This window comes from Crocuta crocuta, unplaced genomic scaffold (genome assembly GCF_008692635.1).
Source record: "Crocuta crocuta isolate KB4526 unplaced genomic scaffold, BGI_CrCroc_1.0 scaffold159, whole genome shotgun sequence".
Classification (NCBI taxonomy): Eukaryota; Metazoa; Chordata; class Mammalia; order Carnivora; family Hyaenidae; genus Crocuta; species Crocuta crocuta.
Window position 1 is genome coordinate 561948 of NW_027533263.1, and position 26800 is coordinate 588747.

A 26800-nucleotide genomic window follows, 5' to 3' on the forward strand; every position below is an offset into this window, starting at 1 on the left:
ATAAGTGGCATTGCTTTCTTAATTTCTCTTTCTGCTGCTTCGTTGTTTGTGTATAGAAACACAACAGGTTTCTGTTTATTAACTTTGTATCTTACAACTTTTCTGACTTCATTTATCAATTCCAATAATTTTTTGGTGAAGTCTTTAGGGTTTTCTATATATATGGTATCATGTCACCTGTGAATAGTGACAGTTTTGCTTCTTCCTCACCAATTTGGATGCCTTTTGGATGTCTGATTGCTGTATCTAGGACTTCCAGTACTGTGTTGAATGAAAATAGTGAGTGGACACCTCTCTCTTGCCAGAAAGTATCATACTTGATTTCAATATTTAAGATGTATTATCATTACAATGACTGTAATGCCAAGGTTCCAGGCTGAGATGAGGTAGAAGAAAGGCTAATGGAAGTAAGGAGTTTAAAGAATGATTGTTATTAGATGAGTTATCCCCATAAGTAGTAAAGTCAACAAGAGTGGCAAGAAAGAAGATTAAACAGAAGCTAATATCATCAATAATGAATGATTAGAAGAACCTTAGAAGACTACATTGAGGAGACAAAGACAAATAGTATATCCAGGTAGCACACAGTTCAGATTAGCTAGAACTTAGAGAAAGGATGGAAGAAAAAATGTTTTTTAACAGTAATGGGAGAAAGGAAGACCCCAATCCCACCTCCTGGCCCTGATGTATGTAGGGAGTGGAAGGAAAAGCAGTCACTACTTGAGAGGCTGCAGAGGAAGCAGTCTCTAAGAACATACAAGTTTCAGTTAAAAGAAAGAAGAAAGAAAGAAAAACAAAGCAGGATGAGAGAAATGAAGGGAGCATTTAAAATGGGAACTCTAAGAGGCTAAGTGGAAATGTTTAAGAGGAATGAGAAGAGTCGGGTATTGGTTCAGACTAGTGGACACACTAGCAATATGGGAATGGAACTCAATTGGCTGAGACTGCTGGAGTGATTAAGGTAAACAGGGATCTGAGGCAGGATGAGAACAGTCCTAATGGTCTATTAGTGCAAGGTTCAAGCCAAAGCCCAGACATTTAGCTCAACAGCATTGGAGTGACCACACCCCCTGGCTGATCCCCTCTGTACAGTAGAATGAATAGAGGGGAATATCTTATAAGGAGGCCAAGCATCAGGAAAGCCCTTAGCTGACTATTCTCTTTACCACCTCTCCAAGAAGTAAGGATAATCCCAGCTCTGATGCAATGAAGCTTGAAGGGAAGGAAAAGAGAAGCACCATATAAATCAAAGCCTGAGTCACAGACCTGATCAGTCTCAACACTACCCTTCTCTTCCACTCTCCCTGGTATGGGAAAGATAGGGACTTGTCATGGCTGAGGAGGAGCAATGACTTGACGTACATTCTTTGGAAAAAGATTCCCAAACCATAAACAATTTCCTCTCTCCAACCTAGGACAAGGTTAGAGGAAGGAGAATCAGAGGGTCTCGTTGCTCCTTTGTTTACTTAACTTCAATGAATTATAGTGTTTTTTCTTTTTATGTTACTTATTTTTTATTTTGTTAATGTTTATTTATTTTTGTGAGAGAGAGAAACAGAGATACAGAATCTGAAGCAGGCTCCAGGCTCTGATCTATCAGCACAGAACCCAATGTGGGGCTCAAACTCACAAACTGACCTGAACCAAAGTCGAACACTTAACCAGCTGAGCCACCCAGGTGCCCCTGCAGTTCTTGCTTTTTAAAATGCCTGGTGCAGGAGTACACTTCCACCAAAATAATACTAGTGTAGAATTTTTGAGTAGCCAAGATAATAACAGCCATAGCTGCATAAATCTGAATTTCCCAATTCCTTCTCCAAAAACATTAAATAGAACAATGAAAAGAACAAATAAAACTACATGAAACTCATGCTATCTGTAAAACTAAAAGAGAACACCCAAACTTAAAATTATCCATAAATAGAAAAATAAACACTAAACTTTAGCAAACTGTGTCCCTTGGTCCTATTGCAAACTTGCACAAGAACTAAGGGCTTTAGAAAAGTTATGAATAGAAAGATAACCACTAGAATAATACTACAAACTTTCCTAAATACAGAAAGAAATTTTAAAAATTAAAAGCAAAGAAAATGTGTCATATACCAAAAGAAACCTAACAATGTTAATATCATTACTTTATATAAAATAATTTTAACATAAAATGACAGTAGGAGTAAGCAGATGTCATATCAATCAATATGAATAGGTTTAATTTATCTATTAGAAGACAAAGATTTTCAATTTGATTCACAAAGAAAGCAGCTGAAAATAAGAAACATGTCTAAATCAGAATGATTCAGGAAGTCTAAAACTAAAGGAATAGGCAGAGGTTTACTAGGTAAGTGGAAACAATGAGAAAGTGGAAGTTGTGATCTTGATATCAAAGAGTTGATATCAAAGTAGAGTGTAAGTCAAAATGCATTAAGTAAGACAAAGAAGGACATGTTTTAATGTCATAATTCACAATGAATATTTAACAGTTATGAATTCTATTGACCAAACAACTCAGCAACACATTTTTAAAGCAAAAATCATAGAACATGCAAAGAAACATTGACAGAAACACACTAATTATAGGAAACTTAAATACACCACTCCCAGTACTTATGAAGTAAACAAAAAAATAAGTAAGGAAAATAAATAGATATGTAAAAAGCATAATGAATAAGGTAGATCTTATGGATATATTTATCCTATACCCTGAAAATAGAGAATACAATAGTAACAAAGAAGATAAAATATTTCAGAATAAAGTTATCAAGAAATGTGCAAATCTTATACAAAAAAACCTTTAAAACACCCCTGAAAGATACAAAAATGGACTTGAAAAAATGGAAAGACATTCCATAATGTCATAAAGATAAGTAGTTTTCTCTAAGTTAATTTATAAATTTAACAAATACCAGCAAAATTACCGACAGGATTTTTATGGAGCTAGACAAGTTGATATTAAAATTTGCTTGGAAAAATAAACATGCAAAAACAGGCAGGAAAACACTGAAAAAGAAAAGTTTATAAGAGGAGACCGGTGCTGCCAATCATTAAAATATACTAGAAGTCTGTTTTTTTTATCTATTAATGATCCTATTGCATGAATTGACAAATAGATCAGTAAAATAAAATAGAAATTTACAGAAATAGATCCAAATACATATGGAAATTTAGTATGTGATAAACATGTTATCTCAAATCACTTGGAAAAAGGTGGACATTTTAACAAGTATTGGTGGGACAACTGGTTTGCTATTTGGAGAAAGATAAAATTAAAAGGCAGTCTCACACTATAAGAATAAACTCCAAAAGGACCAGGGATATAAATGTCAAAGATGAAATCATATAAGTACTAGAAGAAACCATGTATGGTTTTCTCAATAACCTGCACGTAAGAAAAGAATTTCTAATTACAACTCAAAATTCAGATACAATAAATAGTAAAATTGATAGATTTGATTAGAGTAAAATTGATAGATTAAACATTTTTTGAACAAAAAATGGAGGAATTCCTAACTGTGAGACGATTTACATGCACACACCATTTTTCATATATTTCTCAAAAATGTGAAAAGATACTCAAACTCATAGAAAATTAAATCTATCCTGATGGTATACCACCAACAGTGTGAATATTCTAAGCACAAAGTTAGTGATTGTAGTATTGTACTGGCAAAATATCAGAAAAAAAATTAAAGTTCTATGCATAGGAAAGTGTGTGGATGGATCTATAGAATGGAGTACTATGAAGTTATAGGAAAGAATGAGGTCATTTTCTATAAACTAATGTAGAATGATTTCTAGGATATTTTGTTAAGCAAAAAAGATGAAATGTAGGAATTTTCACAGTATGTCACATTTTGTGTAAAAATGAGAAATGAGAAAACCTACATGTATCTAATCATTTGTACAAATAAGAGTGTAGGAATCATAAAAAAAAAAGCAAAAAACTATTAAGATTAGTTATGTACAGTTGGTTTAATAATAGCCACCAAAATTATCCAGGTGCTAATCCCTGGAACCTGTGAATGTTACCTTATGTGGAAACACTGTCTTTGTAGATGTTATTAAATTAAATACCTGCAGATGGAGAGATTATCTGGGATTTTCAGGGTGGGTCCTACACATAATCACAAGTATCCTTTTAAGAGGCAGGCAGAGAGAGATTGGACTACAGGTAGAAGAGAAGACTGTATGATGGAAACAGAGGAAAGCAGAGTCACAAGATATGATGCTACTGGTTTTGAACAAAGGAGAAGGGTCCCCTGAGTGGAGGAATGTAAGGAATGCAGCTCGGGAGGATGGAAAAGGCAAGGAAACAAATTCTTCCCAGGAGCTTCCAGAGGAAGCACGCCCTGCTGACATACTCACCTTAGCCCCATGAGGCTTGACTTCTGGCCTCCGGAACTATCAGAAAATCAATTTCTGTTGTTTTAAACTACTAAATTTGTGGTAATTTGTTACAGCCACAGTCAGAAACTAACGCAGGCCACAAGGAAGTAGGAGTGATAAAGGGATAGAAGAAAGGAAGAGTGATTCTTTTGAATACATGTTTTCATAAAGTTCTGACTTTTGAAACTAGTTAATGTTTAACCTGGTAAAGTGCATATATGAGTATAAACATGTATGCATCTAAAGATGGGGGGAAAAAACTAAAACTGTATGCAAATAGACATAAGTAAACCTAACCATAATTCAAATGAAAAGCATAGTCACCCTGAATAGAGGGAGAAAATTAATGAATCCAAGTAACTTTAGATCACATTATTTGACCACATGGCCTTAATCAAGAGATTAAAAAAAAAAAAAAGTAAACAAACAGTCAACTCTAGTTAGTCAAATTTTCACAGAGTTATGGGTTAGCAATTCTGAAGTTACTTTCTGTGTAGTCTAGGACTGACAAAAAAGTAACTATATTATAGATAATAGGAACCAGATTTCTCACTATTGCAGTATTTACATATATTGAAAAAGAAAATGGTGAACAAACCCTATTATTTTTTTTGTAATTGGAAGTATCAGTGTGAATGTGTGGTTTTTAAGACAGATAAGATGATGGATACAAACAGATAATAAAGACAGAAATACGGATGTTTATAGGCATGCATGTATGTATATGTAAGGTACATAGACTTTCAAGCACTGTCCTCTGAGAGAGCCTAGAATGACACCCTAGTAGCAGTGGGCCTACCATGTGCCCAAGTTTTGGTTTCTAATCCCATTCTGCCCATTCTCTAGTAAAAGGAACCAAAACTTCTTGGTGAAACTGCTGACTGAGTGATTCCCAGGGCTGGGGCTGAGAAAGTACAAAATGAGCCAGAAATATCCTGGTGTTCCAGAAAGTTGTTCAAGGAGTGATGGAGACTATCAAAGAGACATAGGAATCATCCTTAAGGGGCTATTACTTGCCAAATGTGGGACAATTGACTCATCAAAATTTATTATGATAATAGTAGGTTATAAATTATTGAATAAAATAAGAATTTATGAGTCCATACTGATAGATAGGGGTCGAGAGGAAAGCTCTCGCCAACCAATAAATGTAAAATAAAATGACAAAATTAGAAAAAAAATCACCATTTGACAACTATCATAGAAATAATTGATTTAGGAAAGATACATCAATAGATGTTAAAAACTAATGACTAGAAATTTTGATTAGAGGAATACATACACATATCTCCTCACAAGATACTTATTAATTATAAAAGAAATTATAATCATTAGTTATAATTCTTATTAATTATAAAGGAAGTTTACAGTGGAGAAACCTGGCAGACATCACCTTAATCAAGTGATCAAAGTTGGTATCACCAGTTAACAGTCCAAACCCACATTATGTGCTCCTGATGAGGAGATACTGAGTAGACCTCAACACTACTTCTACCCAAAATGAAACCCTGAATTGAATCCTGAGGAAACCTCAGACAGTCCAAACAGGGGGACATTGTAATTTAGTGTAACTATAGTATTTGAAAAAAATCTCAAGATCATGAAAAGCCAAAAAAAGACTTTGTACCTTTTCTAGATTAAAGGAGTCTATAGACCCTGAAACTGTCAAAATAAAAAGTATTATAATTAATAATTATATAAAATTATTTGAAATAAATAAATTTATTTCAAAATAAAAAGTAAAACATATAAATACAATTCCATGTTGGGGGCTAAGTGGAGTTTATATGAGCTGTCTATAAATTATTCTAGCAAGTCCAGAAGTCTTTCTACAAACTGATCTCTCTCTATATATAGATAGATGATAGATATATAGATAGATATAGATGTAGATATAGATATATAAATATGGCTATATAGATATATTCTGCATAGCCTTAATTGTGTCCCTTTTCTACTCAAAAACTTACCTGTGTTCTCATTGCCAAGTAACTAATCCATCCCTCCTGTTCTACCTAGCCCTTTATTTACATTTTACTTGAACCGAACTATTTATCAGATAATTTACTCGCTTTTACATTTTATTGCCTTTATCCTGCCCTTCTCTCAATATAAAATGCCCCTTTCCATACACTGAAGTTCTCATCTGGTGAAACTCTATACATCCTTCACAGCCCCTTATATATATATATATATACATATATATATATATATATATAAACTATATATATATTGGTTTCCTGAGACTACTGCAATAGATTCCCACAAACTGGGTGGCTTAGAACAGAAATTTATTCTCTGACAATTCTGGTGGCCAGAACCCCACAATCCAAGTGTTAGCATGCCTGCACTCCCTCTGAAGTCTCTAGGGGGAGTTTGATCTTTGCCTTTTCCAGCTTCTGGTGACTGTTGATGTTCCTGAGTGTGTGACTGCATCCCTCTCTGCTCCATCCTTCTCTCTATTTTTATTTTTTATTTTTTTAATGTTTATTTTTGAGAGACAGAGAGAGACAGAGCGTGAGCAGGGAGGGGCAGAGAGAGGGTTCCAGGCTCTCAGGCATCAGCAGAGTCAGATGCAGGCACAAACCCGCAAACAGTGAGATCATGAGCTGAGCTGAAGTCGGGCACCCAAATGACTGAGCCACCCAGGAGCCCCTCTATCCTTCTCTTGTGAGTCTATATGTCAAATTTCTCTCTGCCTTTCTCTCATGAGAACACTTGTGATGACATAGAGCCCACCTGGATAACCTGGGATAATTTCTTCATCTCAAAATCTTTAGTATAATTGAAATTTCAAAGACACTTTTCTCAAAATAAGGTAATATCCATGGTTTTGCCATATAAAGTAATTTTTACAAGTTCCAGAGATTAGGAAGTCAAATCTCTTTTCAGCCGACCACAATGCCTAGGTCACATGAACTGTCCTCTATGCTGGCCTCCTGGATCTACAGCCAGTCAGGAATCACTCTCTCTGCTACTGTTGTGGCAATCCGTGTGGACCACCTTGTATTACTGCAATGTTGTGTCAGATATACCGGTCTCTAAAATTCTCTGACAGCACGAACCTTCTGTCAGTGTAACCCCATAGAACCCATTAGTGTTTTTCCTTTTTCTAAGTAATTTCTGCCAAACTCTGTATAATTCATTACTTACAAAAAATGGCATATATGATCTTAAGAAAACCATTTACATCATCTATCTTAATAAAATTAAGATGATGGAGAAGCCACATGATATTTTGTGAGTTAAAAATATTAGTAATTGTCCTTTTACTGAGAAAAGTACCTCATATTTGCATTTAGGGTGAACATAGCAAAGTTTTCTACAGCCAACTATTATGATAAATATTTAGCTACTGCCTTGGCTGAATAAAATTTGATTTGGTGAGGATATTCGTTTGGGCTTATTTATATTGTCTAAAATTCCACTTTGGAAAGAACCTACAATTGTATTTATCATTTCCCTCTTAAATTCTGTAATGCTTGTCAGTTTGAAGCCAGTGCTTTTTATTTTTCTTTTTATGACTAACCGTATCTTAACAGGCATTACCTTTGTGTAGGGGTTGATATAACAGTGGAGAGTTTTAGGCACAAACTAATTATTTTCTTTCATTCTGTTAGCGAAACTATTTATAGGAGAAAAAAATTTTAAATGTTGAGAAGTCTTTTCTAAAGGGAGCAAATGTGGTTTTTTTTAATGTTTATTTATTTTGAGAGAGCGAAAGAGCAAGAGAGAGCTGGAGAGGGGCAGAGAGAGTGAGAGAGAGAATCCCAAACAGGTTCTGCCCTGTCAGCGTGGAGCCCTTTGTGGGGCTCAGTCCCACCACCATGAGATCATAACCTGGGCTGAAATCAAGAGTTGGATCCTTAATTGAATAAGCCACCCAGGCACTCCAAGGAAGCAAATGTTTTAAATAAAACAATACCTCATAGTCCTACATTTGTATGAATTTGAAAGCTTACAAAGCACTTTTGTTTTCAAACTCATCTATGTCTACAACATCTGGTATTTAACCTCTTCTTCCTGCCTCAGAGGAAGAAGTAACCCTTCAGCCTGTGACTTAGCTCTTGTTCCAACCTCTGGATCCACAGAAGTCTGTTCCACCCCTAGCTACCTCTTTCCTGAGTCATTCACTCTCCCTCTCTACCAGCTCTTCCCTCCAGCCTATAAAAAGAACACAGACCCTCCCTCCACCCTGGCTGCTTTTGTCACTTCTCTTTTTATCCACAAAGAATTGTCTGCCCTCATCTCTACTGGGAAATGAATGATTTCTTGACTGTTAACGCCCAGGGCTGTTCTTGCTCATGTCTTCCTGTGGTATCAGGCAAGGTTGCCTGTCCCCTCTTTGAAATGAGCTCTTCCCTTGGACTCCATGAAGCTTTTGTCTCCTCCTGCCCCCCACTGCCTCTAGGGCTGCCCTTTCATCTTTCCTCCATGTTGATGATTACCAGGGTTCTGCCATCTACCCACCTTATGCTTCTACATACCCTCCCCCATAACTTAATCATCTCCAGTGATTTCTATTACTGTCTATTGCTGACTCCCAAATCCAGATACCTCTTTTGAGTTCCATATTTTATATCTGTGTGCCTGCTGGACATTTCTACCCAGATATCCTGAGGGGACTTCAAACAGCTGAATTCATTATTTTCCACAACTGCGATTCTTTTGCATTTGCAGTGAGGCGTAGAAGAAAGAATGGGTATGTTGAGGAAGGGTACAGATGGAGGTCTCTTGAGTCCATCTCCAGCAGCCAAGGGAATGTCCATGTGGAAAGAACTCTGGAGATTTGGGCTTCAGGGCGCTGCACTGTTGGATGATGTGTGCTAATGTAAATCTGTTAGTAAAGCTAGTGAGCATGACAGCTGACTTTTCAAGCCCTTCTCAAACCTTCAGTGTATATGGTTTGGATTTTATCACGGGAATCTTGAGTAAAGAAATGCTTGAACCTCTTTGGAAAATCCTGTGGAGGCACTGAATAGACATTGGGATGTAGACCCAACCCTAGTCTCAATATAGTCCAACATGTGGACTAGGGTAGAGGTGGTGAAAGAGCCTTCTGGCTGGAGGTCATCCAGCCAGACGGCCAGTTGGACCAAAACCCCTGATTATTTTATCCCTCTCTCAGGGAAGCCTCCCTGCCACACGTACATAACTTAGGTCAGAGATAAGATTGCTTAGTGCCCCTGTTACATATTCCCTGCCCTTGCCTAAACCAGAGGAACCATGTTGAATCATCTTAAGTCTCCACTTACAATGTATGGGAATAGATAGTTTGCTTGTCTGCCTTATCCCTTAAGGAAAGAGGATTTGCCTCATCCATTTTCACCTGTAGCATAATGCCAATTGCAAAAAGGACTAAAAAATAATAATAGATTGAGGCACTTGGGTGGCTCAGTCAGTTAAGCATTCAACTTTAGCTCAGATCATGATCTCACAGTTCATGGGTTCAAGCCCCACATCAGACTCCATGCTGACAGCTCAGCTTCAGATTCTGTGTTTCCCTCTCTCTCTCTGCTCCTCCCCTGCTTGTGCTCTCTCTCTGTCTCAAAAATAAACATTTAAAAAATTCAAAAAATAATAATAATAAATTGAAGAAAAAGAGGAGGCTGGCAAGTAGGTAACCTAAGTAAGTTTACATGATGAATGCCATGCCTTGAAACTGAAATGACAGATGACCAGCCATTTCTTCCACTATGTCAAAATGGCACAGGCCAGACTGCTTGGGTTCAAATTCCAGCTGTACTACATACTAAATTTTGCAGAAGTTACTTAAATTTTTTGTACCTCAGTCTCCTCAACTATAAAAAGGAAATAATAGTACCTACCACATAAGACCACTGTGAGAATTGAAAAGGCATATAAAGGGCTTGACGCAATGCCTAGGACATGGAAAACACTTGATAAATGCTATCTGCTGCTGTTATGATTATTACCTATCCCTAATCAGGCAAGCAGGAAGTCTTTTCATTGAAGAAAATAGGAATAATTATTGTAATACAGTGGCATAAAATGCTGAAAAGAACCTTTGCCATTCTTTTTGCTGCCCAGCTCAAAAGCCCTTCCTGAGACTAAATGAGAGGTAGAGAGGTGGCCTCTTACTTAGAAGCTAGAAAAGCCAGATCCAGACTGAATGTTCAGGACTCCCTTCCAGCTAGACCTTGTAACTTATGATCCAGGCTTGATGAATCAGACACACCCAACTCAGGCCTACCAACAGGAGCCTGTGGCGCCAGGCCCCAGGGATGGGGGACCTATAGCATGGTCATGCCCACTTTTTCTAAAGGTGGCAGGGGTGGAGGTCCCAGGGGTAGCATGCAGGGGCACTGCTGGCTATGTAAGACCAACGGTGTCCTCACAAGCTGTGCTGGTACCATGACCGTGCTGGCTGGGTCTTTGTTGCCAAGGCCCCCTTGTTCCTCTTTTCAAATCTACATCTCTATCCTCTCCAGGAGTGATTTAAACCACCCAATGCCTTTCTGCTTCTGTCAGCCTGGGTTAGTTTTTCTTGGTGTAGTTCAACCTGCCCGACTGATATACATTATCAATTCAGATGGTTTAATAAAATGTAAGTACACCATTTCTATTTTGTTTTATTGGTTTATTGATTTGCAATGTGTCTTCCATTCAGCTCCTAGGCAGGGACTGTTTTTCTTAGATGATTTTGTGGTGAGGGGGTGTGGGTCGGGACAATCAAATTTTAATTGACTGGAATCTACCCTTAGGTAGAGAAAATCAGGAAATTAATGGGTGTAGGAATAAAGAGAAATGGAGGGAGAGGAGCAAAATGCATACCTTATGCAGGAGAGTATCATAATAGAACCAAGACCTCATTTAATTTAACTGGTTTATTTTACAGATAAGGAGCCCACAACAAGAACACATAGCTAATGTATGTTCAAGATAAAACTAACTGTATCTTCAGAAATGCTGATGCATAGGAGCACATGTACCCCAATGTTCATAGCAGCACTCTCCACAATAGCTAAAACATGGAAAAAGCCTAAGTGTCCATCAATGGACGAATAGATCAAGAAGATGTGGCTTATCTATACCATGGAATACTACATGGCAATGAGAAACAATGAAATCTGGCCATGTGTAGCAACATGGATGGACCTTGAGGGTGTTATGCTGAGCGAAATAAGTCAGGCAGAGAAGGACAAATATCACATGTTTGCACGTATAGGAGGATTAGGAGGAACTTAACTGAGGAACAAGGGGGAGATGAAGGAGGGAAATGGTGGGGGAAAGGGGAGAGGCAAACCATGAGAGACTGTTAAATGCTGACAAAATCTGAGGACTGATGGATGGGGGGGAAGGGGGGGAAGGGCATGGAGGAGGGCACTTGTGGGGATGAGCACTGGGTGTTATGTGGAAACCAGTTTGACAATAAACTATTTGTAAAAAAAAAAAATNCTCTATCCATTCTACCAAGAGGCAAATAACGTAAAAGCAAGCCGAGATCAAGGTAAATTCAATTAATTATACCTATTAAGTTTATGATTGTGAATGAAAAGAATTTACATTTTCAAGAGCTTTTTACAATTTACAAAGCATTGGTTCATTAAATTCTTTCAACTGCCCAAAAATAAGGTAATCATCACTTTTTAAAAAATAGGTTTTGGTATTCATGTCTTGAAAATGTTTTGAACATCTCTTTTACCTCTGACTACTCTCCCTTTTCTATTTGTTTTGGTTTTGAAGTAGTAGCTACAAAATAAATCAAGAAGAAAGCAATGTAAGTGTATTTTTTTAAATATTAATGTATTTGAACACAATGATCTGCCGATTGGAACCATCATAAAAATAAATTGGATGTTGTTATTAACCTCCATATTACAAATGAAGAAACAGAAGCTCAGAGAGATTATGTGAGTTGGCCAAGATTAAATAGGCACTAAATGACAGAGTCATTACACGGTTCATTTAAAAAACATGTAACATATATTGAGCATTTAATATGTCAGGCTGGGTAAACAAGATATAGTGCTAGTTAATCCCTAGGTAAACCAGAAATTTCTATAACCAGTATATTACAGTCTAAACCACTTTTATTGAAGTTTTTACTGAACTATAAACTGTAATTTTAGCAGTTGGACAATCAATAAATACTCTTCTACTTATACAAGATTCATGTAGCCAGATCTCTTCGGACACCAATCTTGAAATATATTAAACTAAAAGATCTAATTCAGAATCATGTTTAACATAATTCTTCTGGGTTCTCTAAGGAATGGAACTCTGTGATTCTCAAATGTCCCCAGATGAACGAAAAAAAATGACAGAAATATGAAGTTGACTGCATCACTTGTATAACCAATTAGTAAACTCTAAATTTAGTGATATATTTTGTTTCAGTCTAATGACAAACAAAGGAAATTTTATGCTCAGTATAGTTTTCCCAAGTTTTTCTGTAGATTATGAAAAGTCACTTGTGAAAACTAAGCTGATTGATTTGGAATATAAAGTGAATAATATAGGTTTTAATATAGTGTGTGTAATGAAAATTGCCATTCTTGTATATTTAGCTAAACCAAACCCTTTGTGTAAGACCTAAATATTGAGAAACAGGATTTTCAAAGAAATTTCATTGCTACTTTTCCTTCAGCAAGTTGAAAGAAAAATACGGAGTGCTTTCAAGTGAAAACTAAACAAAGGTCCTGGCATCAAAATGCAAAGATGACTGTCAAGACTTTTAGACCTCTAATAAAGGTATTTTTGTTAAAGGAACGTTTCCTTTTCGGTCACCGCATCAGAAGACGGTTAGCAACTCGCCCAAGAATCAAGCTGCCGCTTTCACCTTCTCCGAATAGCCCCCGGCTCGCCGGGAAACGCCCCCTTGTCCTCAGCTCGATGTCCCGCCCCTTCTACCTCCCACTTCCTGGTAACCGCGCTCCTTTGCGCAGCCTCCTAGGGACCTGATTGGCTGATGTGGCAACCGCTAACGGCTGCAGAGTTTAAACCAGAGCCATAGCCGCTGGCGCCGAGCTGCTGAGGCTGGGTGGTGGTCACCCCCATGCTGGAAGGGCGGTAAGTAAGGGATCTCGGCGTGTTGCTGCCTCTCTGCCTGGGGAGATCCGTGCCTTTCCCCGCCGAACCTCTGAGCGCTGCTCTCCTGAGTCTTCTGTCCAGCCAGCCCTGCGCGGCTCGTGGTCCCGCCCACCCTCCGCCCTCGGGTAGTCCGAACTGAGGCCGCGCTGCGAGCCGCTCGCTGGGGGACTCCTGGGTTTGGATCGGAGTGGCTGCCTCTTGTCTCTTTGATTTTGCGCCCGGCTAGGTGAGGAGTACGAGCGGCCAGTTAGGTCAGCTCCTTGAAGGAAGGGGTTTCTGTCTTTGTGACTGCACTTCTCCCTGCTTTTTTAGAGCATTATCTTGGACATTGTGAGCCCTCAATAAATACCTGCTGGATGAACGTTAGAAACACCAGGTTCTCGAAGGATCCCTCTCCTTTGGAGTGATCGTTTGGAAGGGAGGCTGGCTGAAGGCGAAGGGGTAATGGAAGACTGGGAAAACTTAGAACTTGGGCTGAGGTCTTGATATCAGGCAAGATTTCGGTAGAGAATAGGGACTATGATTTTTCTAGATGACAGTCCAGTTCAGGATAACTGGATGTGGAATTTAGTATTTCTGATTTAGAGTTAGCCGAGATGATGGCCAGACAGGAGCTACAGAATAATAATAAATAGATCATAAAGTGACTGCTGACTATGTGCCAAGTCCTGTACTAGTCCCAGTACTACACTGGCTCACTTAGTTCCTACAATGAGATGCCCTTATTTTCTATGACTAGATAAGCCTAGAGATGTTAAGATAACATAGCTGTGAAATGTTAGAACTGAGACTCCCAACACAGTCCCAACTGCTATTTAAAAATACCTCAATCTCTGTATCACTAGTCATCTTTGAATGGTACTCCAATGGCCTGGGCTAAGTTCCTAAAGTGTTACTTTGTGAGGCTGTTAATGTGGAGGGTGACAGGGCAGTGTTAAAAGGAAGACTGTGATTTCTGGCATGAGCGTTTGGATGGGTGTTTGATAATGCCAATTATTAAATTAGGAAACTAGAGACCAAGTTATTGGGAAGGAGAATTCAGCGGTGGTTTCCCAATTAGTAAAATAAGATTTGGTCTTCCTGAGTGGGTTTTTTTGGAGATCGACTAGATTCCTATGCTAGTATCTCTTCAGAAGTGTGAGATGCAACAATTTGTCTAGAGTTTCCGTATGTGCCTGTGTTCTATCAATCTAATAGATGGTATTCTTTGATTTTACTTTTTTCTCTTTTTTGACAAAACTTTTAGAAGAACTTTAAACTTCTTCCCCGTTGCAGAAAATTTTTCTAAAACCTTATTCCCATTATTTACTTGACATCACCTAACATCTGCCCGACACTTTCAAAGGAGACTCATTCTAGTGTTGGTCAGTTTTAGTATTTGACACTTCTTCCATTTTTCCATAGTTATTTCTTCAAATGTTTATCCAGTAGCTGCTATGTGCCAGGCACTCTTTTGGCTTCAAGGGTACAGTGGCAAACAAACTTGACAAAAATCCATGCCCTCATGAAACACATTTTAGTAGAAGACGGACAGTAAATTAAATAAGGAAATTATGTGATCTTATATTAAACATTGATAAGTCAATGGAGAAAAACATAATAGGAAGTGAAATGGGGTCAGGTGTCTAATCTTAAATAGTTTGCTCTGGAAAGGCCAAGAAAGTGACATATGAGTAAAGACTTGAAGAAAGTGAGTGAACCCTGTGGTTATTTGGAGGAAGAGTTGATACAAAGGGAAAAAGAGGATTATAAAGATTCTGCAGTGGCAGTATGCCAAGGTGGCCAGTGGCTGGAGCTTTGTGAGCAAAGGAAGAGTGATGAAGAGGTCAGAGAGGTACTCAATGTGGAATTGGGGAAGGGGAGAAGTGTCGGATTGTGTAGTACTTTACACGCCATTGCAAGGATTTTGACTCTACTCCAGTGACATGGGAAGTCACTGGAAGGTTTTTAATGGAGGAGTCACATGAATTTACTTAAGTTTTAAAGGGATCATTTTGGTTACTAGGTTGAGAATAGATAGTAGGGAAGAAGGTGGAAACAAGGACACCGTTGAGGTAGTTGTAGCAATAATGTACATGAGAAAGAATGGCAACCTGGATCAGAGTGCTAGTGGTAGGTGGCCCATGTGGACTTGTGAAGGTTAGGCCAGCATGACTGATGACAGAGTGGATGTGGGATGTAAGAGAAAGATGTTTCTGAGCTGAGCAGGTGGAAGGATGGAGTTGCTGTTAAATGAGATGGAGGAGACCCAGTGGAGCAGGTTTAGGTGTGGTAAGTTCAAGACATGTTAAATTTGAGATATGGTGCCTGGGTGGCTCAGTCGATTAAGCATCTGACTTAGTTTCTGCCTAGGTTATGATCCCACAGTTTGTGACTTTGAGCCCTCTATCACTCTCTGCACTAATGGTGCAGAGCCTGCTTGAGATTCTCTTTCTGCCCCTCCCATAGCTCTCTCTCTCTCTCTCTCAGAATAAATAAATAAACGTAAAAAAATTTTTTTGAGATGCATATTAGACATCCAAGTTGGGAATGAAGAGTAGGCAGTTGGATAAAGAAGTCTGGAGTTGATTGGGATACAAATATGTAAGCCGTTGGCATTTTACATTTAAAAACTAGAACATTAAATGATACCCTCACATTAGTTTATGTACATAGAAAATAGATGTGACCTAAGGATTGAGATCTGGGGGCACTCCAACGGTTAGAAGTTAGGGAGATGAAGAATAACCAGCAGAAGAGACTTAGAAGAAGGCGTCAGTGAGGCAGGAAAAACCCAGGAGAATGTGTTTTAGAAGACTGCTAAAGAAGGTATTTCAGAGAGAATGACCTGATATGAAATATCATAGATCAATTGAGAACTAGATCTTGACTACTATATCTGATTTAGCAACATTGCACTTTAGTGACTTTAATAATCAATTTCCATATGATAGTGATGAGAACAACAACTTGAGTGGAGTAGATTAAGAGGGAATTGCAGGGGATGATTTGGAGACTGCAAGTATGGACAACTCTTTTGAAGTAACTTGCCATAAAGAGAAACAAATAGGGTTGTAACATTCCAGCATCAAGAGATCACTTGTATCTTCTTAAGTGTTCCATTTTTATGCATTTATACTTGCCATTCCTTCTTCTGGAATTCCCTCTCTAATCTTGATACCTGGCAAATTCTTTGTTTTCAAGAATGTTCTTTGTTTTTGCTATTCATTCAACAAATATTTGTTGTGTTCATGTTATTTTCCAGGCATTGGTATGTGGGCTGGGGAATATATCATTAGTGAATAAAACAGACAAAAATCTATGACCTTCTGTAACTTAAATTCTAGTTGGGGAAAACAGGCAATAAGTAAATTCTGTAGAATATTAGATAGTGATTTAAATGCTTTGGGAAAAAAGTAGAAAAAGGTAAGAGTGATCAGACATGCCAACAGAAGGAGCTACAGTTTTGAATGGCCTCAGTGAGAAGGTGATATTTGAGCAAAGAGTTGGAGGAGAGTGAATGAGCCATTTATATATCTGGAGGAAGAGCTTTCTCAGTAGAGAGAATGACCAGTACAATGGACCTGAGGCTGAAGGACGCCTACCATCTGCCAGGAGGAGTTGGAGCTTGGTAGCCAGTGTGGCCTGGAAGGAATCGACTAGGGACAGAAGGAAGAGTTCACATTGGAGAAATGGGAAGAAGAGCAGATGGTGGAGGGACTTCTTGACTATTGAAGGACTTCAGCGTTTATTCTGAGAGAAATGGGACCATTGCAGAGCTTTTAGATTGTATCGACTAAAAACTGCACTGTAGTGAGGGCAGCAGTGAGAGTGGGAGGGGAGGAGGCTGTCGCAGTAATTCGAGTGAGGTGTGTTCGTGCCTTGGTCTGGGCTGATCTAGGGGAGGTGCTGAGAAGTGGTCAGGGTCCTTGTGTACTGTGTAGGCTGATTGGGATAGAAGAGAGATTTTTGGCCAGAGCAGTTAGAAGGATGGAGTTGCCATGAACTGAAATAGAGAAGGCTCTGACTAAAGCAGGTTTGAGCAGGTTAAGTTTGATATGCCCTGTTTTAGTTATTTAAGTAGAATTGTAAATCCAGGGAAGTTCAGGAAAGAGATCCAAACTGCCAGCGTAGATTTTAGAGTTCTTGTCATTTTCTAGGTAGTAGTTTAGCCATGACTATCAATCACCAAAGGAGTGAGTATAGGGATACAGAGGAGATCCAAGGACAAAATCTGTTCGAAGTTTGGAACATGTGTAAAAGAGAAAAGAAACAGCTAGTTAGGTAGAGGGAAAGACCCAAAAGTTTGGTGTGCTGGCAGCCAAGGAAAGATAGTTTTTGAGGAGGAAAGAGAAATTAACCATATCAAATGCTGCTGCTGGATAAAGTTAGATGAGAACTGAAAATTGACCATTAGATTTAGCAGTGTGATGGTACTTCAAGACTACCAATTTTGGTGTAGTCATAGTGAAAGACTGAGTGATATAGGTTTAGGAGAGAATTGGAAACTGAGTGCAAAAGGTTCTTTCAAAGAGTTTTGCTATCAAGACCTTCAGAGAAATGGAGTGGTAGTCTGAGGATAAAGTGCGAACAAGGAAAGACTTTTTTAAGATGAAGGAAATAGCAGTATGTTTGTATGTTGATGAGAATGATCCAGTGGGAAAAAATGACAATGAAAAGGAGAGAATTAATGGAGTTATGTCTTTTTTTTTTTTAATATTTTTATTTATTTCTAGGAGAGAGACAGCGTGAGCAGGGGAGGGTCAGAGAGAGAGGGAGATACAGACTCTGAAAATAGGCTCCAGGCTCTGAGCTGGCAGTCAGCACAGAGCCCGACGCGGGGCTCGAACCCACGAACCGCGAGATCATAACCTAAGCGAAAGTCGGATGCTTAACCGACTAAGCCACCCAGGCGCCCCTGGAGTTATGTCTTTGGGTAGGCAGGACAGCATGAAATCAGTGCATGGATCCTTACCTAAGCAAAGCAAGACTGGCCTTAGAAGGATAGATGATTCATCCATAATAGTGGGGAGGAGACAAAGGCACAGATAGATGATAACGGGTAGGTAATTATAATAAGAGTTTTGAGAGACTTCTCTACAGATTGCTTCAGTGTTCTCAGAGAGAGTAACAGTGAGCCAGGATATGAAAGTAGCAGCCAATAAAGAAGAGTGACCCAGAGATTGGTGATACCATCAGGATGTAAGGGGTTATAGAGTCTGATGACATTATATTCAAGGCTGGGCATCTTTAGGGAGGAGAGAGAACAAATAGTCTGCAAGCATGTATGTGGTGTGTCCTTTAGGAGGCCTAAGGGAGAAAACGGCCACCTCCTGAGGGACTACAGGGAAATCTGCATCTTCCTGGGAGAGGCAGGTTCAAGAAGATGATGGGAACATTTAGAGGAGAGATTGAAGTCAGAGGTTTTGATGGTGATGGATTGTGAGTTACAGAGGCCTTCACCAAGTAGGGCAGGAGTGAGATAATGAAGACTCTTCATTTTCTGTGGCTGCTGTAACAAATGACCACAAACCAGGTGGCTTGAAACAGCAGAAATTTGTTTTCTCACAGTTCTGGAGGCAAAAAGTCCAAACTCCATATCATTATGCTGAAATTCTGGTGCTTGCAGAGCTGTAGTCCCTCTGGAGGCTCTAGAGGAGAATCTGTTCCTTATCTGTTTCAGCTTCTGGTGGCTGCCAGCAATCTCTGGCTTCTGGCCACATCCCTCAATCTCTTCCTCTCTCCTATATGGACACTAATGAGGGCATTTGGGGTCCTAACTAGGTATAATCCAGGATAATCTCCCCATCACAAGATTCTCAACTTAATCACATCTATAAAAAGGCTTTTTCCACATATGATTTAGAATGCAAGGATTAAGAACTGATATCTTTGGGAGACCATTTTTTAGCCTACCACAGACCTAGAGGGGGATTAGAATGAGGGAGATGAGGGTGAGCTGGGAGTCCAGAGATTCTGTGATTGACATAAAGAGGATAGTGAGATTAGTTCTATGGACTTAAGTCAGGTAGTGGTGGAGAGGTTGAGTATTGGAAGTTAGGCAGGTGCATGCAGGCAACAGGGTTTCTTCTAGATCTCTGAAGAAGAGGCAAAGAAGCTTGGGGAGGGAATGGGAGCTTTGAGAGGTTAGTCTTGTCTAAGTACATAGCTCAACATCAACTGTCCCTTCTCAGTAAAACATTTTCTGAAACTTTCCCTCTGCCTAGGCAGAGTTACGTTTATGCCTTGTATATTATATCAGTTATTTTTTTTTTTTTAGTATAATGTGGTTTTCTTCTTCTTTCCACTTTTAAACTTTAAAGTCTAATAAACCATAACTGTAATAGACAAACAAACACATTCAAGATTTCCTGCCTAGGGGTGTCTGGGTGGCTCAGTCAGTTAAGCGTCCAACTTCAGCTCAGGTCATGATCTCGCAGTTCATGGGTTCGAGCCCCGGGTCGGGCTCTGTGCTGACAGCTAACTCAGAACCCGGAGCCTGTTTCACATTCTGTATCTCCCTCTCTCTCTGCCCCTCCCCTGTTCATGCTGTCTCTCTCTCTCTCTCAGAAATAAAGAAAACATTAAAAAAAAAAAACTTAAAAAAATAAAAAAAGATTTCCTGCCTAGTCCTCCAAACTAGCTAGGCATGCCTCCTCCCCCATAAGATCAGGTTCTGTGCATTCTCTCAGGTTATACTTCTTACATTGTATCAAAATAGGATCTGTACCCATAGTGGATTCACCTTCCATGACTGTACATTCTTATGCAACCATATCCTGTTTTCTGTCCTCTGTGCCTCCGTGCCTAACCTAGCTCCTAGTGTGTAGACATAATAATACAGATTTGAATGAAAAAATAGTCATTTATCTTTTTTGAATACCACTTTAAACCACTCCTGGCTACATGCATACTCTCAGATTTTATATAAAGGGTTTTGCAAATACTTATATACAAATAAATTATATCATTTAAGTCATGATTATTACCTTTTAGAATGTATCACATACTCTTTTTTCTTTTATTAATCAACACTCTGATTTCTTTCTTTCTTTTTTGTTTTTACTTCAGTGATGGAGAACCCAGCAATGGAAACTAGTTCACTTTTTACTTCAGGAATTAAGAGACATGTGAAAGACAGAATTTCAAGGACTGGGAAGTTGAATGTTTCTCTTGCTTCAAAAATCAAAACAAAAATACTAAGTAAGTGCTATTTTATTTATTTATTTATTTAAAAATTTTTTTAATGTTTTATTTATTTTTGAGAGAGAGACAGAGACAGCATAAGCAGGAGACAGTCAGGGAGAGAGGGAGACACAGAATCTGAAACAGGCTCCAAGCTCTGAGCTGTCAGCACAGAGCCTGATGCAGGGCACGAACCGTGAGATTATGACCTGAGCTGAAGTCAGATGCTTACCCAACTGAGCCACCCAGGCGCCCCATTGTGCTATTAGTTTTAAAGTATGCTCACATTTTTACTTTTCCCTGAAGAATTGATACAGTATTTGGCACTTTAATTTATCAAGTATAGAAAATGACTAAAATGACTATTTCTGTTAAGTGATGCGTTTTGTCCATTCAATCCTTCCTGTCTCCTTCAACTCTTATTAATTGAGTGGTTATGATGATTTACCCTCAGTGATGACAGCAGAATTTTCAGCAGTGAGGCCAGAGTAGCCTAAGGCAGCTAGCTATCTCCTACACTGCAAAGAAAATACCAATGTGACATTTCTGGAAAAGAGGTATAAAAATAAGTGACAGATTGTTCTAGGATGCTATAGAAATTGGATGATGGGTAATCTAGAGATGATTGGGCCAGGAAGAGTGTTGTGGTGGGTGATTTTATATAGCTAATGCTCATGATGGTTTTGAACATTTTGGAGATAGGTTTCATGGATTATGGAACTAAGAGTCAGAAGGGCAAAAAAAAAAAAAAAAATTGGCAAAAACTGCCAATATAAATTTCCATTTCTTCTGAAAATTATCTCGGTGGTTCCTATCCATCTTAGCAGGTGTAGGAGAGGTTTCCTGCGGATATAACATGGTTGAAGGATAATTGTGTGTGCCCTCTGAAATAGCTGAACCTCCTGAGTATCTTTATATCATGTTACTCCTACCCAGGTCTCTAGAATCATGTATATTAGACCACCGTGTATAGTGGCTGTTTGCTGTTCTTTTTGGCAGAACCATTGCACACTCACTATTATGAAGGAACATATGGAGTTTGAGGAGTGCAACAGGAAAATATTATTATCCTTTAACTCTGGAAGTCTTAAACTGGTCCTAGTCTGTTTTCATTTGCTGTGTCAAAGGTGGCTGTGTGAAACTACTTTATGCAAAAGATAAAGTACTTTTTTTACACCCGGTTTTTAGATGCCCGAACAATGCTTGAATATTTAAAAAATATTATTAATCTTATAAACCTATATTATAGATACTAAACTTCCATTCAGTGGTATATGTTGTTGAGTAGTGACATTTAAGTCTAAATTATAAAAATGTAAGTATGCTTTATGTGTACTAAAGGAACACATTATGTTTAAGGTGAACTTTACCAAGGAATTCACAATTAAATTTCTCTGCTAACAACACAGAAGCATTTCTGATTTAAATTCTATTTACATAGTACTTGTAAAGAGAAGGAGTTAAGTTTAGATAGCAGGAAATGCCTAGAAATAAGAATTGGGTATTTAGGGTAGAGAGAGAAGATTCCACAGGATTTAGATGGTCTGTCCAACCTTATATTAATTGTGGCCCCTTGCACTCAAGATTTTGAAAAATTGACTTTGGAAGCATTAATGGATTTGTTCACTTCTGGAGCCACAGCAACTGGTTTTAAGATTTTTATGACTACCATAATTCCTATTGGACATCTCCAGTTAAAGCTTTGAAATCAGCTTCTCCATTCTACTTCCTAGTCAAGGTAGGAAGGAAGCTAGGGCAACAAGTATTGAGATTCAGTTTTTATGACTGGTCTAATTATCTAGGATACTGCGCCTGTCCTAGACACCTTTTATCCCTAACTCTGTTTATAACATTCTGCATTCCTTACAGTTCTTTTGTTCTTCATCTTCTGTCTGGCTTTTATTTCTGCCGATCCAAACTCTGTATCAATTTTTTAATATGTCATTCTGTTGTTTTCCAGCCTTTAGTTAAGACTTATAAAATGAAATATATGTTGTCTAAAATAGTTTCATAAGAATATGAAAACTTATGAGGATGTAAATTCAATATTAACTTTAAAATTTTTTTTACAGATAATTCTTCTATTTTCAAAATTTCTTTAAAGCACAACAACAGGGCATTAGCTCAAGCTCTTAGTAGAGAAAAAGAAAATTCTCGAAGGGTTACAACTGAAAAAGTGCTATTGCAAAAAGAAGTGGAGAAACTGAATTTTGAGAACGCATTTCTTCGCCTAAAACTAAATAATTTGGTATGAAAACTATACTGTGTTTGAATTCTAAATTATAACTAAAATCTTAAGTGTATTATTAAAGAAACTCTAAAAATGTTTTTCAAATCCCCAATTATTGTAAAAAATTATTGAAAGAGTATGCCATGTTAGGGGACAAATTGTTAATGGGTAATAAAGTAGGTGTCTTAACTCTGCATTCTAAATTTCACTTACAGCCTTGCAATCCAGTATAATACCTTGATCAATATTTGTTTGTTTATCATTAGCAAAGCTTGCTGCATTAATACATTTTACGAAGATGGGCATACTTCCTCCAGTGAAAGGAGGGGAGTTCCCAGAGTGTTTGTATTCTTTTTTAATTCCAGCATTTCACTGGCTACACATCAAATAGCATGAAGATTGTAGTCATTGCTTTCCCTTCCAATTTCCAGCTTTGTCCACAGACAGGTCAGTAAGAGCCAATGGTTAGCTAGGCTGCAACTTAGAGATCTAACTCCAGAATGAGCAGAAATTAATTTAAAATGGAAAAATTGATCTACTGTTCATGAGTGTTCAATTCTCTGATAAACTATGTTCACTTGCCATGGGATATATTATTATTATGGGAAGGTAGAGAAATGTTTGTAGGAAAATTTATAGTTGAGACCTCAGAAGCATTCAAGGTGAGTGTGTGGTGGGGGTGGCTATTGAGCTATATAGCATGTAGCACCTTTTTATCTTAATGTGATCTCAGTTATTTTCTAAGTCTTCTTAACTGGTAATATCCATAAATGTATGGTATAGTAAACCCCAAATCTTAATTGATTAAAAGCAATCTTTATTTTAACACATACAGAATAAGAAACTTATAGAAATAGAAGCACTCATGAACAATAACTTGATAACTGCAATTGAAATGAGCACTCTTTCTGAGGTAAGTAGAGTTTATGTGTAAGTAGTGTAATTTTTTAAGCATTACTAAGGATAATTAGATTAAGTAGCATTAAACTATCTTAAATTTTTTGCAAAGAAATGATAACATCAATTTTAACTAACAGCACATTATCATATGGTATAATTGGTTTATTAAAATTTTTATATGAAAATTAGGTTTTGATTAGAAGTAACACAGGATTAGACAGTTCAGTGGAACATAATGGCCTCTGAACAGCTAAAAAACTTAGAAGGCATTCATAGAAAAGTAGTATTTCAAATTAGGAAAGAATTTGTATTATTAAAAAAAAGGATGGACACAATTGAAAAACTCTTTGGGGGGAAAAATAGAGGCAGATCCTGCTTTATACCATTCTCTAAAATAAATTCTAATGGATTTAAATGTAAAAAAGGAAATCATATAAAATAAATTATAAATTTAGATAGGAGAGGCCTTTCTATACCTAGAAACAAAGAAAGGTAGAAAGCATAAAGGAAACTTGATGGATTTTCTCAAAAAACATTTTTAGAAGGCTAAAATCATAAAAATAAAAGGTCAGTGGCTGACTGGGAAAATTAAACATATAGCAGATAAAGCATTAATAGTAATCATTACATAGTTCTTATAATATATCATGAAAATAAAATCAGTAGAAAAATCAGGAAGTGGAGAGAACCAAATATTAGTGAAGTTAACTCAGTTATCTAAATAGGAAAAATAATTGTTGTGAAGTAATAACTAATGAGAAGGCAAAATGTACATAATAAATAAAATGAAAAAAGTTTAGTGAAATCCAATTGTATATAAATTTCTTGATAGTACTGGAGTTTAAGTGCTTTATAGGGCAGCTTTTAAATGGAATTGCCTTTATTTAGCTCCCAGCGCTGTTACTTCCTGGTCCTGTGACTTTGACATTTAGCTCTTTGAATCTTAGTGTCCTCTTCTGCCCAGTGTGGTTAATGGTAATATATCTATGAAGAATTAGTATAATGTTAGCTAGCATTATTTTTTTATTATTGTGTGTGTATCTTCCTGTGTTTTCTAAATTTTCTGCAAATCTCTCCTTTTTTTTTTCTTTTTTTTTTTTAATAGTTTATTGTCAAATTAGTTTCCACATAACACTCAGTGCTCATCCCCACAAGTGTCCTCCTCCATGCCCATCCCCCCCTCCCCCCACATCCATCAGTCCTCAGTTTCTGTCAGCATTCAAGAGTCTCTCATGGTTTGCTTCTCTCCCTTTCCCCCACCATTTCTGCCCTTCTTCTCCCCCTTGTTCCTCCGTCAAGTTCCTCCTAATCCTCCTATACGTGCAAACATATGATATTTGTCCTTCAGGCAGAGAAGGACAAATATCATATGTTTGCACGTATAGGAGGATTAGGAGCAAATCTCTCCTTTTAAAAACTTATTATAAGTCATTTATAAGGCTCTTAATTATAGTGGTCTCTCTGGTAGGAAGATAGGAACTCTTTCAACCTTTGTGATCGGTGCTTAGCTCCTTTGTCAAAGGTTTTATAAAAGCTAGCCAAAGAATATGTACTTTATCATCTAACTTCATCCACATTTGGATAAAGAAAGGATTTGTGTACATGTCCCAGTGAAATAATATTCACAGGAGGTGTAGCTATTAGCATTATAAATTTGATACCTAGTACAACCAGTGAGCAGGGGTATACCTTATACATTTAGTATTCTCTAAGGAGAAGAGATACTTGCTTTTCACTGGGTAGGTAGGTAGGCAGAGTCAGGGAGGGGGCTTTGTTTTGCTTATTAGCTTTCAGGGCTTAATCATATTGCCTTGAATAAATTACTAAGACCAGAATCAGATATAGCAGTGGGGAGTCATACAGAAACTGACTTGGAGAGTAAGGGAAAGAAGCTAATTAGCAAGACCTGGAAGAACTTTGGAGAACAGATAGCCCTAAAAGCATTGCTCAACTGCTTGTTTGAGTTCTGTGATACAAAGCTCCTTCCTTCCACTGATTCTTTAAAAAATCTTTAGTAAAGTCAACTTTGTTCCCAGATGCTTTTTGTGTGGCCCTCTTTGGAGAACTCAAGGCTGTGATCAGCATCTGGATTTAGAAGAAGGTAAAAACAGTAAATGCAGAAGCTGGAGGACGAAGGGACAGCATAAACTTTGGAGTCTACTTTCTTGGACTTACCATTTAACAGACTAACTTTTGCGTATCAAGTTTTGAGTTTTGAAGTTCCTTTTTAGTTGGAGAGAATGATAGGGACTGTAGATGTTTTAATATCAGAACAATACAATGAAGTATATAGAATGAAGGCTTATACATGCTTCTGTTCTGCTTTCAGCTACTTTCTTTCTCCTTTCATCTCCCCACACCTCATACAGGTAACTGCTTTGTTTCTTTATATTAAAACAAAACATGTAAATATTTTCTTAATTTTCTTTCTTACACAAAAGATTATATACTATCCCTAATTGTTCTATGCCTTACTTTTTTTTTTTTTTAACATGACATATCTGGAAGATCTTGCCATGTGATGACAAGAAATGCCTCCTTATTCTTTCCCAGTGCTGCTTAGGATAGATCCAGAGTGGACTTCTAATCTATTTAACTAGGTTCCTGTTGTTGGATACTTGGGTTGTCTTTTGCTGTTGTCTTGACATTAGTGTAGAATGCCTTTTTCTCTTGCATTATCGTTTTTTCCCCTCCCTTCTGAATTATTCCCATCAGGAAGCAAAATCTTCCATCTTTAAAAAAAACCAGCAAAACAAAAATGAAACTTCCTACTCCAAATAAACCCCCCACCTCCAGCTACTTTCTCATTTTTCCCCTTTATAGCAAAAGTCTTTGAGAGAATTGTTCACACTGTCTCTAGTTTCTCTTGAACCCACACCAGTTGGAGTTTCATCACTACTCCACTAAAAGTGCTTTTCTGGAAATTTATCTCCATGTTACCAAAACCTCTTGATAGTTCTTGGTCCTTATGTTGACCTTCATGTGACTTTTACAACACTATACTCTCCTAAGTTTCATCCTACCTTTCTGATTTTTTTTTCAGTCTGTTTGCTGGTTCCTCTTTATTTT

At 37.8% G+C, this 26800-nt stretch overlaps 1 protein-coding gene across 2 annotated transcripts in view; it reads left to right on the top strand.

Annotated features, from left to right (window-relative positions):
• The first annotated feature begins 13343 nt into the window (after positions 1–13343).
• The window catches only part of SGO2 (shugoshin 2), a 45835-nt gene continuing 32378 nt past the window's right edge, over positions 13344–26800 (top strand). Inside the window, exons 1-4 of one of the 2 annotated variants that reach the window (XM_077747625.1) lie at positions 13344–13416; positions 20488–20619; positions 22674–22849; positions 23667–23744. In XM_077747625.1, coding sequence (XP_077603751.1) covers positions 20490–20619; positions 22674–22849; positions 23667–23744 — 384 coding nt within the window. In that variant the 5' untranslated portion in view covers positions 13344–13416; positions 20488–20489. Of the gene's footprint in view, positions 13417–20487; positions 20620–22673; positions 22850–23666; positions 23745–26800 lie in introns of those variants that run through there. The other variant, XM_077747626.1, reaches the window with a different exon arrangement.